Below are 14,886 nucleotides of genomic sequence, written 5' to 3'. Positions count from 1 at the left end.
ACTCATAAAGGTATTGATAATAATAATGGGTACTCCTTGATCTGACATTTTCAGCTTAAATCAGTTGCTACAGATGTCAAGATGCCCTCTATGCTCACTGGCATGGCGCTCCTGATCTCTGATAAACATTATAAGTAAAAAGAGGAAACAACCTTTTGTTTTCTTGCGATAACGGGTTGATTATTTCGTCATCTCGAGATAACAAAGCTCGTTTTCTCGCAAGTAGGTGTATCTGCAGACTCGTAGTACTTTACACGACACACCCACTTGGTTAGGTTTAGTTATGAGGACTGAGATGGTTCTGTCTTTACTTACTGTTTGGGGTCGGCTGTGGTTCAGGAAGATCAGTGGTTTGATCCCTGGCTCCCTCGGTCCATATTGTTGTGGAAAAATCTTCAAATTGGCCAATAAATCTTGTCACAACTTAGTATTATACTCAAAACTTATAAGAGAAAGACTCAAAAAATACACTGGAAGCTGGTAGAGTTCAATGTGAATAGGTTTACTGTGCATAAAGAGCACTACAAAGCAAACCGAGACCTTTATCCTGGGATAAAAAACCTAATGCAAAATCAGAAAACATGATATTTTCTACCCTTCTTAACCCCTCATATTGTGGAGCTTATTTTCTAGACTCCACCTTGTTTTTTAATCATACTCAACCATTTGGTCATTATTGCTGAGTTCATGACCAACCTTGACGCTTGGTGATAATACAAGTATGATTTATCTTAGAAATAATACTGTCTCAGCATCCTTTAATCATCTCACACAGAAAACCAAAATGCTACACCACAGATAAGCCTTCTTGCTAACCCCCTAGGAACTGTCTCTCATTGACATAATGTTATCTTTGCACACTCACTGGCACATTCGTTTGATCATGGAAAGGCAGTTTCCACCACAATATGTTGAAGTGTCTTCGGGCAAGATAGTGAACCTCAAATTGCTCCAATGGTGTGTGAGTGTGTGTGAATCATTATTAGATTAGATTTCCTGATGAGCAGGTTGGTACCTTGCATGTCAGCCTCTTCCATCAGTGTATGAATGTGTGTGTGTGTGAATGGCTGACTGTTGACATGCAGGCCGTATTCAAAGCACTTTGAGTAGTCGGAAGACTAGAAAGGTGCTATATAAATGCCAGTTACCATTTAGCATTTGCTATATTGTTTCTTCATTTTGCTGTTCTGACACCTGCACCAAAACAAAGTCCTCGTACATGTGTACTTAACTGGTGAATAAAGTCTGATTCTGATTCTTAAGTCATTTTTTATATGTGATTGAGAACTTAATTACAGTACTACTTAAATATTAGTTATGTAGTACTTATCAGAGTACTTCTACCCCCACTGCAAAAGAATAAACCAAAAATCTAAGTGCACATGATCACTGATTTACAACATTAAGAGATGCATAGCAAATAAACCTGATAATCGCTTCTGGTTTACTCATCTAAGTAAAATAAAGGGGTTGAAATATTTCTCTACCAGAACTCTTCTGCTGGCAGTGTTGTGTTTAGACGATCATTTAGCAATTTACAGAAACATAATGTGATAGTTAAACTAATGTAAAACAAAAAATATATATATGTGTACCTGCATTTTTCCAAAACATTCTCAGGGTGATGTTGCTGTACTTGGGAAACTTTGCACACATTATCTCAGCATTTCCAAAATTCTGGCTATGATCTGTTTGTAACTGACCAGAATCAAAAACAGCTTTTTGCCATGTAGGTTTGCACATACAATGATAGAAGGACTTTTAACGTTATTTCACCACAGTTATATTTCTACCTTTCAGTTTAATGCTTCACATAATGACATGAAATTGCAGTTCCCGGGGCTTTTGTGAGAAAGTAGTGTAAAATACAAGAGAAGTATTTAAAAATGATAAAAAGTATATTAAAAAATATTAGAAACTAAAGAATATAGTGTGCAAGGCTGAGTTGATGCAGGCAGTTGAAACTGTAGCAGCATTCATGAACATACAATCCAGAAACACAGAATATACAGAAGTTAAATAGTGCAAGAGGATCAGATGATCCAGTAATCGTAAATTGACCAGATGCTGAGGTAGTGCATTTGGATTTGTGTGTGTGTGTGTGTGTAGAGGGGTTAAGGGCATGAGGGAGTTGTGTGTGAGGCACAGTCTCTCTAAAAGTGTCTGTCGGTGCAGAGGGGGCAGCAGGATGTTGAGGAGTCTCACAGCCTTTGGGAAAAGTTATTCCCCATGTGGGAGGTGAGGAACAGCTGGGGAACCTCCTGTTGGAGGGGAGGGGTGTCAACAGTGGTGGAATGTAACTGAGTACATTTACTTAAGTACTATACTTAAGTACAAATTTAAGGTACTTGTACTTATACTTGAGTATTTTCATTTAATGCTATTTTGTACTTCTACTCCACTACATTTACTGAGGTGCATTATATTGAAAAGTGTTCCTAATATTTAGCCCCCCTCATGTATGTCAATGAAGTGGACAAAATATTAGAAACACCGTTCAATATGATGCACCTTCAGTACACGACCACCACCTTCTACGACCTCAATAATAAACATAAAGTAGAATTATCACCTTTCTGACAATGTCAACAAAAACTGAAAATGTAGAAGCTTCTTAATAGTAGAATTTATGGCAGAGCTGTTGTATTGGATTGCATTAGATTACACAGGTGCTCCTAATGAAATGGCCAGCTACACCTACAAGAACCATTACTTCTTCACATATTTTGCACAACTTTTTTATTTTATTTTTATTTTTTATTTTTACAACACACCAGTCAGGTGATGCATATAACCTAAGTATTGTAATGTAGATTGAATTCCATTCACTTGAGTTCTTATTTTGTTTTTTTTTATTACTTTGTTTGTTATTGTTACTTATTTCTTTTATTACTTTTATTACTCCTCATTCCTTCTTATCTGTTTTCCTTGTTTCCTCCTTATCTTATCTTATCTTATCTTAGTTAACAATAATAATTAAAAAATCTATGTACATCTACACAATGCAGAATAGACACAGACACAGTATACACAATATGAACTTGAATTATGTACAAAATCAATCAGTTTTTGTGTTTTCAATAATTGCGTGTAAACTAATGTCTTCTTCTTGGAGCAGTGTGTTGTCAGGCTCTGCTCGGTAGGGGGCGGTGTAGTTCTGTTACCCGCCATAACGGATGCTGGCTGCTGTTTTAAAAAAAAAAACACACGAAGAAGAAGAAGCGGTGGCGCAACTCCGTTAGCTCTCGCTGACAGCCGCTGTCATCTAACGCTGCATCTGAGCTTAATTTACTGTCCAGCCTGGTTTTCTTATGACATCCTTCAAGCCCGGAGCTCACATCACACTATGTTTGAGGTAACCTACATAACTTTGCTACCATTCGGCTACAGCATGCAGCCGTTTTGCTGTGATTTTTAGATTTAGCTTTACTGTTACAACAGTTAGTTAGTTAGCTAGGTGTATGCAGCTAAACAAGAAGTACCTCGTTACATGTGTGTCACAGCTGGAGTGACATTAGTTTAAACATTAACCTTCTTTAGTTTTTTTACATTTAACAACCGCCCTAACTACTATTAATGTCACAATAGCACCACAGCTAGCTAGTTGGCTAGTGGCGTTTTGTTATTAATCTATAGCGTTGCAATTAATAACAGATGTAAAGTTACAATGATTGATGTGCTGCTCATGACTCTCTGGAGACGCTCAGGATGTTTTTGGGCTTCTTTTGTTTCCAAGTTTGATGAAAATACGGATAGCTCATGGTGATGTTTGTGGATAATGCTACACAACGTAACAAAACTGAGAAGTTTGTTTTAGACAGCAGCTTATTGCTTTTATTCAAGACCATCACTGTATGAGCAAATCTCTATTGCTTCTGTTATCCATTAAAGGAGTAAATTAAAGCTGGCAGCCTCCCTTAAATATGTGAATTTGGCATAATGCTTTACTACGCTACATTGGCCAAATGAAAGCATGCAAAATGTTGACTTTTTGTCCAGTAAAAAGATTAATAGATGGAAAGAACAGCCACGTCACATCAATCACAAAAAATAAATAAATGAAGGACGCTCAAGAGGTAACGTTATATATGAAAACAATATAGAGATAAAGCCTTAAATAACAAATACTAGATATTCAATAAATTAAGTCTGAGAATAGAAATACCAGGACTTTATTATAACTCTAATGTGTATTGAATTTACACTGTTCATTGATAATATGTATAGAGGGTAATATATCTATTAACCATAATCCTAATATACTATCCAATAAACACTTTACACTAAGATGCTGGATTGAGTTTGAATAGTAGATTAAAATAGAATGATGTGTTCATAGAATATTATTATTATTATTATTATTAGTATCAGCCTATCACAAATATATTGGTAATTGTGTTATATATAGTTATATAGGCAGCATTTTATGTATATTTGATCCTTTTTCTTAATTCAAGTTTAACATATATGTACGTTTTTTTTAAATGTTTTTTTAAATTTATATGAATTTATAATTATTAAATTCACGGTGAAGTTTACTGTTTCAGTGCACTGATGTCATTATATATAACAAAGTTTATTGTTAAACTGTAAAATATTATGCCTCCATTACATAGCTTTGTCATAAGTGTTTGATAACCACATTTAAAGGATCATTGCAAAAAATGTGTGTTTATGTATATATTCTGTATAAATAAGATTATCGGCTGATATATCAATATCGGAATTTTTTTACTCCCTAATATTGGGATCGGCCCCAGAAATCCAGTATCGGTCACATCCTAATATTTATTTATACAATATATTACTCAGCTAGAGAAGTAGTATACAGGTGTAAATACTGCAGGTGTAAATACTTATCTCTTTCAATAGTTTTATTATCTCACTTCTTTTTGTATTAGTCTCAGATGGTTTTTCTGTTTACATTTGTACTGTCTTCTTATCAGCTTGTCAGTCATCTGTAAAGCACTTTGAAGTATCTATGTGTCTGGTCTTTAAAGGGCCTCACCAGTGTCTTAGCAGTTAATTACATACACATAGCTGAAACTAATGCATGCAGCAACAATGCAACAGCCCTGCAGTAAATTCCCTTTGTGACATGACATGAAAGTGATTCAGAGAGGTGTTTTCAATGTAATGGTCTCTAGTTTGGGGTGCTGTTGAACTGCATTATGTTATACTGTGAGGTGTTTCTAACATTTAGCCTACATCCTATGATATAAAATACTCAAAGGTATGATTCATTGCAGGGCTGCCACAGTAGTTTCAGCAAGGTGTAAACTGTCAACTGTGTGTGTGTGATCATCAACACAGTGCTGTGATTGTTCTGTCTGAATGGTACCCACATCAACTTGAAAATCAACTAGCAGTGATTTGAAACGGAAATTTGTGAGCGTTGCGTAAATGTAATCACAGTAATTCTTATCACAGCTTCTTTTTCCCACTCAATATGTAGAGAAATGGCCACCTGCTTGCCAGTGAACCCACATAAATGTGCCAAATCACACAAAAAAACACTGTTATGGTCACATCAGAGCACTTTGCTCTGATATCTCTTTCTTTGTCAACAAACTGTCGCCACAATGGCTGCAACTATCATCTGCAGATCAATGTGAATAAAATCTAATATTAACAATAATATAGTTGGTTCATTTATTAAAGTCGAGCTATAAACATGATAAATTCTGTTTAAATCTGGTTTAACTTATTGACACATTGCTCGAGATAGGCAACACAATAAAAACAGCTATTTTAGGCTTCTTTTACATTTGCACAGTTTAAAACACGGCACACGTTGAAAAGTCAATGCCAGGTGTTACAACTTTTTATTGCAACAAGTGCTACTGGCTGCAACAACCAGTCAAACCACAAACACCTGAGATAATTACAATGTCAGTAATTGATCAAAAACATCCATGAAATGAGACGAGCAAAGCGTGACAACATTCACAGAATACAAAAGTAACCTGGAAATATAAAATACTTGACAGCCATTACAAAATATGCAAGAAAAGTACAAACAAGGACCCATCTTCCTTCTTTGATTTGATTTGTGATTAGCTGTTGCAACTTGTGTTTTAAATATGATATGAGTTGTTTAATGCCTGTCAAAGGTCTGTGACCAAAATTTTGCTTTTTCAATCAACTTAGTGCAATAGACAGCTGTCTATCTGGTGTGAATTAAGACAATATTAAATCTGACATTTAATATAAAGCTACAGGATTGATAATGCAGGTAACATTCTTTTTGTTGTAAAGATGGCACAAAGGTAATTTCCTGCTTCCTGTTCTGGCTTAATGAATGTTGCATTAGTCGTCTAACTTGATCTGTTGTTAAGTCGTCAGTTTGATAAGCTGCAAGAGGCCCATCGATAATTATACTTTCCATTTACAGAATTTAAGATGCATGTCTTCAGAAGTATTTCTGCCAGATCTTGCTTATATTATTCTTCAAAATTTTCCCCTTCATGGTATCTGCCCTAAACTCTGAGGTGTCTGAGGTTTGTTACTGTACGTTGCTGGAACTCGTCAAGTACGTTTGTCTTTATTTCTTAATAGGATCCTGAACTCCAAGATCCATTGTCACTGAGTCTAAATGAAAACTATGGTGACCAGAATTCACCATGTCGTGAGTCAAAAAAAGCACCGTCAAGCCCCGACTACACCTGCGAGACACCTGAGATTCAAGTAATCATCAAAGAGGAAGAGGAAGGCTGGACTGTGAGTGAAAATCGTGAGTGGAAAAATGAAATCCATATTTTAAATACCGGCATCACCTTACTAGATGAGATACACACAGTCACTTTGTCTTGATTCTTCAAGTTTCTGTTTTTGCCTTTTTTATTGTTAAATACAGATGAAAGCTTCGGCTCTGACGTAGAAAACGAGGATACTTCCGCGCACACTTGTCATTCCCACTTCAAAGCATGTGGGAGGGACAGCTCCGTTTCATGTGGAGTACAGAGACACCAGAGATCCTGTTCTGTGGAGGAATGCTCTGAGGAGTCCGCCGGTCCCGCTTACTGTGAGCAAAGTTCCTCTGCAACAGAGGAGCAACAGAGACACATGGATTCAGATGAGAAACCTAAGCTTTCGTGTATTCGCGGAAACGGGCCGGGACATGTGTCTGTGCATCAGTGCAATAACGCAGGAGAGAAACCTTTCTCCTGCGCAGTACGTGAGACGACCCCCGGTCACAAAAGGAACGCGAAAGTCTGCGAGAGAGGGGAGGAGGGTTACGCTCAAGACCAGAATCTTGACGGAAAACAAAGCACATCTTTGTCAACAGAAGCAGAAGGACATCAGACCAAAATATCAGCACCTTACCAAACAGTATGTATGAATATTTTCTGTAGAAATGTATTTTACAACATTATGCAAACATTAGTATATTTATAAAGAAAAATGTCCTTTCTCGTGTTTTTCTAGTCATCCAGTAGCAGTTTTCTATCTTCAGCATTAACTCAATGACTAATATATACATTTTCTTGAGTGTAAATGCATTTTAGTGTTTTCACAAAGACATTAAGTAATAAAACTGATATTTTAGGCATCAAACAAATTAAGATTATCAATGTAGGCAGATGAATCACTTTGCAAACCAACCAAACGAGACAAATGTTCAAATTTGGCGTCATTTCTTCTCGTCAGACTCAACTTGTGGGTCAAAACACCTTAAAGACGTAAAGAAATCAGAGTGGATGAACGCCTTATCAACCTGTTATCTGTATTTAGGATTCACCTGAACGTAAACCCTTAATGTCACATGGACTCAAGATGGCATCTGCAAACTTAGAGGACCAAACGCTCCATCTGACTGTCAGGCTGCAAGCGGGGGAAGAGGAGGAAGAGGAGGAACAAGACGAAGAAATCGGTGGTTTAATCAACTCTGATGGCGAAGTGGTGGAGTGGGATAGCAGTAAGTGATTCATGACTGTACGTTTATTTACTGCAGAGAGAGTTCTCGTTGCTTTCTCCATGTGAGCTTTGAAGAGTTTATTTGGTACTCCAAACAAGACCAATGATATATTTTAAAAATGAATTGTACAAAGCCATACTTCTCTTGTTTGCTTCGTCATTATATGTCCATTAGTTGACTGGGTAGTAAGAAATAACTGTTAGTATGAATTGAGTTTAGTTTTTTTAGGAAAACATGAACTGAAGCTTTTGATATAATGTTTAACATATTGAACATCTTGATTTTTACAGGAGACAGTCCTGACAGAGGCTCTGAAAGCACAGAAGGTCCCAACCCAAGCAAGGTAATTTGTTTTTAGGCATCATTTTCTAGAGATAAATGTGTAGATTAGGGATTGCTCCCATAATACAAAATTGCAATTGCATTCTGCAAATTTTAGTTTCACCGAGCTGTTGGTACACGCTATCTAGCGGCAAATCCGATAACTACACCCTACTCCTGTGCTATCGATGGCTTCCAGGAAGTTTTGCTCCCCCCCTCGTAATACAATCACATAGTAATAGTTTTATAATGTAGGTTTCCATTTTGAAAACTCTTGACTAGATTAAAATTAATTTTAAAACAAGTTTGCCTACAGAAGTTTTCATGTGCATCCAAACCAAAATGACGGTGCAGCTGTTATTTGTCCCCCAAATTCTATTTTTCTAATTTCTATTTTTTATTTGCAGTAGGTGTCAGACATAAACATCTATTTTAAGTCTTAAGATGTTAATTTACAGTCTAAAATGATTGGAATAGCACAGTGTAAATTCTGTTTTATGCTACACTTTCCCTTTAAAGATTATAACAAGGTTCAGTGTCTTTATGGTTCACTGGAGCATAAACACACATAACTGCAGCTTCATGCGTACTGGTTATTAAACATAAAAACATCAGCCACTCTGGAATAGGAGTGCTTCTAATGGTTTTTAATGGTTTTTAATGGTTATGATCACAGGGTGTCGTCCTGTCAGAGTCTCAGCTGCAAGGCCAAAACCAGAGAGACAGCAGTAGTCCAACACTCATCATGGAAGTTGTGTCTGTGGGGGAAGATGAAGAAAGGGATGAAGGGGAGGATAAAGAGAGAGTAGTGAAGATGACAGCTGTTTCGCCAGTAAATCGTGGTAAACACAAGCGAAAAGGAAAAAAAAAAAAAGATACTGGTTGTACATAATATCAGACACAGTCCTGAGTTGATCTTTTTTTTGTACCTGATGTTAACAGGAAAGAGACGCAGAAGGAAGAAAAAGGCTCCCGAGGTAACGGTGGTATCGCCGGACGTCCCAGATGAAGATAAAGAAGGTCCTGCAAAACGTGGTGAGTGAAGTGACGGTTGGTTGAAGCGGGAAATGTTACAGCTTTGGAAGAATCACAGTAAGAGTAGCGTGAAATGTTTTATTTTAAAGGCATTCAGATTTAGGCGTCGATATTTGTCTCGCTTAACATTCAATAATTGTTTCTGTGTGTTGTTATGTTTTTCTCTCCACATGGTAACGTTTTCTTCTCTTTTTCTTCGTCACTAAGTCAAAAGAAGGAGCAGAAGAAAGATTTCAGAAACTCCACAGTTGCCAAGTGAAGATTTGGAGGCAGAGCCAGGAAGTGAGTTTTCCTCTTAACGTCATGGTGACCGAATGTTCGTCAGTGCATCTAAAAATGATCATTTTTTCATGTTACTGTTTCGTACATTAATATTAAGTCTTTATTTTTATCTCATAGTATCAAGGCGCACCAGAAGAAAGAGAACGTTCCCTACAACGGTGGAAACAGAAGAATTAAACTCAAAAAGTCTCCGTCGTGCGGCGGGTAAGACAAGGAAAAAAGACATTTATCGGTAGGGTTGGGTATCGTTTCTGAATCCAGTTCCGCTTATTGGTTTGAGTTTATAACAGTTACTGGTCCTGGTTGGTGCGTTATTTGAGCAAGAAAAGAAAAATAAATCTATGATATGGATATTTTTTATGCTTTTTAGTTTTCAAGAAGCTGATCAGATGAGGAGCGATTACAGCAGACAGGGCACATCAAACTTTGAACACACCAGTAAGATAAAACACCGCTGAGTGAGTAGAATCAAAAAGTACATTTTCCTAGTTTTAAAAAATGTTTAATCAGAACCAATTCAGAACTGGTTCTCGATACCCAACCCTCATTAGCCATTAACAATTCAACATTAGCTTTATGTTGTAGATAAAAAACAATTAACTTATTTTTTCTTTCACCAGCAAAGAGACTTTACAGAAAAAGAAAAGACGCCAAACTATCTTCTGAAGGAGGCGAAAGTACAGGTACCAGCACAGCTCTGGCTAATGTTTGTTTGTGTGTTTGTTTGTTAAATCTACTTGGTGCAGTGATTTAGAACAGTGGACACACTGTTGACAGGAACTATGATTTTAATGTAAACCTGCCAGGTTTTTTCTGTTAATGGACAAACTCCAGCCTGTCAGGCCACAGTATAAGTATCAATGCTGAACTTTTTCTAATTTAATCTAACACACACACACACACACACACACACACACACACACACACACACACACACACACACACACACACACACACACACACACAAGGAAGACACATTATAGAACAAGGACACACAGCATCATTGATGCAAAGTATCATTATCATCCTAATGCAGAGCAGCAGCAGTTTCAGACCTGCAGTTCTAGTCCAACTAGTGTCATCCGTCACCAAAAAACTGCAGCAGCAGCAGTTTAGATTAATAGGATTAATAGATAGGATCTGCAGACAAGAAAAACAAGGAAAAAAGGGTATTGGAGGAAACTTGGGCGGTGTGGAAGTCATTTACATATCTTTTTTATTGTTTTGTGGTTTTAGTGGCTTTGTATTAACTCATTTTTGTCTGATCTAAAAAAGCTAAAGGTCATAGATGTTTCAAAGTCGAAATAAATGATATATATTCCTTTACAGAACCTTCAAAAGCTAACTATGTGTTTTACAGTCATGAGCTAAGTCATATTTCATGTTGAGTATTTAATATCTACAGAAGGCTGGTGTCAAATTATTGCCCATTTTTACTTTATTTTGGCCGATAGCATGCTGAGGAATGTTAGGGAGGTTTGAGTTTGTGAGTAAATTACAAACCAGTTCCATTACGTTTTTAACATCTTTCTTGTAAAAAACAGATTTGACTGCAGTTGTTTCATCAAACTATTAAGGATGTTAGCACAGTATCTGGTTGGTATGTGATTAGTCTACAAGCTCATATCATAACTGTAATTTCACTTTCGTTTTCCCCACACAGGGAAGAAGCGTCCCGGCAGAAAGATGGTTCACGTACCGATAGAAATACCTCCTGAGCTCCTGAAGAAGCCCAAAGAGAAGATAGACTACCACTGCTCAGTGTGTGGCAAAGAGTTCCCTCATGCCTACAAACTAGAGAGACACGAGCTGATCCACACAGGAGAGAAACCTTACTGCTGCTCCATCTGTGGTCGCGGTTTCAACCAGAAGGGAAACCTCAAAACACACTACAAAGTCCACTTAGGTGAGAGCTGTAGATACTGTACTTAAAGGATATGTCGGGTAATACTCGAGTAATTTTATAAATCTCATAAAAAGTTCAAAATTAAGAATGAATTGATACAAACAAACGTGTCCTGTTGCCTGTTTCCAAAGCCTGATGTAGCCTATTCCTCTGTTGTCTTAAAACTATAAAAAAAACACATCAATAAGCTTCATTATTGCACTGGGTCACATGTTCTTTTATTACTATGAACATGGGCGCTGTAGTTTATTTGAAGTCATTCCAATATCACTTTGCTGCTGCAGTAAATACTCACAAGAGAGCACCAAATCTGGAAATAGTCCTCAATAAATGCACAATTTTCTCCTGTTTGAGTTACATTTGATTAAAACTTCTGTTCCCAGCTGTTGTTAGGAAATTATTTAGCCTTTTTAAAAAAGGAAAGTATATATTTGTGATGCTTTTTTTTTTTAAGATTTGTGTCTTCAGTTGGAAGGAATTGGCTTTGAGAGCCACAGACAGGCAATTAGTCCATCTCTCAATACTTCACGTATTGAAAGATGGACTAATGTGTTGTTAATTTTTGTCTTCTCATGGGATTTGTTGATAATAACAAAACTAAAGAACAATGCCAACTTTATAACTATTTACAACTCTCTCAGATATTTGCATTTCTACCATAGTCTGACTGATTAGATGGATTTTTGAGGCTGAAATCAGATAATGATATATCGGTTAATATTGATTTTCTTTACACGACCCATTACATACATATTTTTCTTTTGGTTTTACAATTGCGACCAAGAAATGTGCTGGACAGGACATTTTAACATTGGAAAAAATAAACTTGTCACTCCCCTCTTGTGGTCAATCTATAGAATAGTTGTGAAAGTCTGGAAAATTACAGACGTTACTTACGTGACAAAACATAAAAGTGAAGTAGTAATGAACTCCTTAACAATGCAAAGATTGTTATACCTGAAGAGGACAAAAAGTAAAATCTGATTTGTCTCTCTTTGGTCTTTCTGAAGGTCGAAAGGGTGCTGTGGATTTTGACGACGAGGTGAATCCCATAGCGTCAGAACTCTCTGAATACTTGAAGTCTCTGCCGGGGGAGTCGAGGATCAGGTCGTCCCTTCATTGCCTGGAGTGCGGAAAGGACTGTGAGAGTCAGTCAGCTCTACAAGCACACCACATCACCACACACACAGCCGCTGAATCGGAAACGGTCGAGCACAGCGCAACGCAGCTTCTCTTCTGCCGCCGCTGTGGCATTCAGTTCACCGAGAAAGAGAAGCTGGAAGAACACATGAAAACCCATGTGAAGGAGAAGCCCTACTCGTGCCCCGACTGCGGCAAAAAGTTCATCAACGAAAGCTACATACAGATCCACCAGCGCATCCACACCGGGGAGAAACCTTTCCTCTGTTCCCAGTGCGGAAGAGGCTTCCACACCGCTTCCTCTCTCAAGCTGCACGAGATGCAGCACTCCGAGGAGAGGCCGTTCGCCTGCTCCATCTGCGGGAAGAAGTTTCGGATAAACTCGTACCTAACAGCACATTACCAGACCCACATTAAAGACAGACCTTTCATTTGTTGCGTCTGTGGGAAAGGCTACTCCAGAGCCGAGGAACTGAAGGTGCACCACAGGCTGCACACCGGGGAGAGACCCTACGAGTGCGGAGAATGCGGGAAGAGTTTCATTTATCGCCAGGGTCTGCGACAGCATCAGCGCACACACGCCGGAAGGCGCATCGGGCCGACCAGACAGCTCGGTAGACCGAAGCAACAGGCCAGGCTGGACATCTAGCTCTGTTGATGCGTCGTTTTTTTTTTTTTGTTGTTAACTGTGTCTGAAAATATTACAGTAAATTGAGCTTCTCTTTTGCTCTCCTTCCTTCAATTCCTCAGCAGAGACAGTTACTGTCTGAAAATACAGTTTGCGCTACAGTCAGTGTGGGTTGCCAAGAATAATTTGGAAGCTTACTGTGTTGTCTGTCTTGTATTCATGTTTTGTACCCATGTTTTTATGTTTACTATTCTCTAGTAGCCCATCTGTACAATTTGAGTGCCTTTGTATCCTGCATGCCAAATACTAGTACTTAATGTTAAAAAAATTATGCACAATATCCTTATTATTTTAAAGTCCATGTTGATGGAATACAGACTTTTTTCAGAAACATGTCTGAGTGTTTTTCTACATTTGAAATAATGGATCCTTAACATTATGAAATTTATATTAAGACCCACAGAGTTTCCCCAACCAGATGTTCAAGCTCTATTACTCTACTAACTCTTGGACCTTCTAGATACAAAGTCTCTTCATCACACTCATTTAACTCATTATGTGACTTCTAAAAACCATTGGCTGCACCAGTGATCATTAAAGTGTGCAGTAAAAGTCGTCAGTATTTATGCAAGACATTAGATTTTTCATATGTAGTGTATCAGTTTGACTTTTTTCTGTCAAGTAATGGAAAAAAAAATCCAATTACACTGTGATTGGGTGTTGTAGAACTGAACAATATTTCGTATCAAGCCATATTCCAGTGAAAGTATGACATACAGCAGTAGTTTCATAAGTTTATATAGACGTTTGAGTAAAAACCTCAAGCTGAATACAGCTGCTGTCCTCCGAGAGACGACGCTACCGACTTTTAACAGTCTCCTTACTTCATGCCTTCAGGGAGGTAAGTGAAACTGAAAAGACTGCGGGTGGAGTATCATTTTAATGTAGTAGTAATTTGGTGTAACAGGCTGAGTGAGTACAGTGAGTGAATGAGTGAAATGTGTGTAATAAAGAGATCACAGCTTTACAAAGTGTCGCCACAGGAATTTACAGGAATTACAGGAAGGATCGTCTTTTGTTTGATCATAAAAACTGGAAGAATGTTATTAAATCCCTGCGACTACCTGCTTTTTCTAGAGATGAACTGCAGTCTACAGCTAACGTAATAATATGTTTGTTCGTTATATGAACACTGAAAAAGGTTTCGCTCTCTGTAATCATTCCTCCTGTTCATACTGGCTGTTGAAAGATCTTCAAATGTGCTTTTAATGGAACTGATGGGAGCTAAAATCCACATTGTGTCCACACAATCATTTTGTGCAAAAATGCATTTAAAAGTTGATCTGAAGCTTATGTGAGGCTTCAGCAGTCTGTATTAGTCACAGCAAGTGGATATCTGCCACATTTACAGTCTTTTTAGCATCAAATTCCCTCTTTGTGTTTCCCTGTTGAGATGTGGTGGACGTATAATAACAAAAAGTTGCTGGTGCTAAAAAGACCAATATTGAAAGATATCTACTTGATTTGACTCATTTTGATGGCTGAAGCTTCATATTAGCTTCAGATAAACTTTTTATATATATTTTTTGCACAGAAGGAGGACTGTGGATTTTGGCCTCCATCACTTACATTGTAAGTGCATTATGAAGGGATCTT

General features: G+C 37.6%; 1 protein-coding gene across 1 annotated transcript; it reads left to right on the top strand.

Moving 5' to 3' along the window:
- The first annotated feature begins 6,836 nt into the window (after window positions 1–6,836).
- On the top strand, window positions 6,837–13,621 carry LOC121905751 (zinc finger protein 436-like). Its single transcript, XM_042424253.1, has 10 exons — window positions 6,837–7,332; window positions 7,735–7,918; window positions 8,209–8,261; window positions 8,916–9,081; window positions 9,182–9,274; window positions 9,482–9,556; window positions 9,674–9,760; window positions 10,177–10,239; window positions 11,220–11,462; window positions 12,473–13,621. Exons 1-10 carry the CDS (start codon window positions 7,066–7,068, stop codon window positions 13,249–13,251), a joined length of 2,010 nt encoding a protein of 669 aa, XP_042280187.1. The 5' UTR covers window positions 6,837–7,065; the 3' UTR covers window positions 13,252–13,621.
- Window positions 13,622–14,886: the final 1,265 nt, after the last annotated feature.

Source organism: Thunnus maccoyii, chromosome 2 (assembly GCF_910596095.1).
Source record: "Thunnus maccoyii chromosome 2, fThuMac1.1, whole genome shotgun sequence".
Lineage (NCBI taxonomy): Eukaryota > Metazoa > Chordata > Actinopteri > Scombriformes > Scombridae > Thunnus > Thunnus maccoyii.
This window is presented reverse-complemented; position numbering and strand designations above follow the sequence as displayed.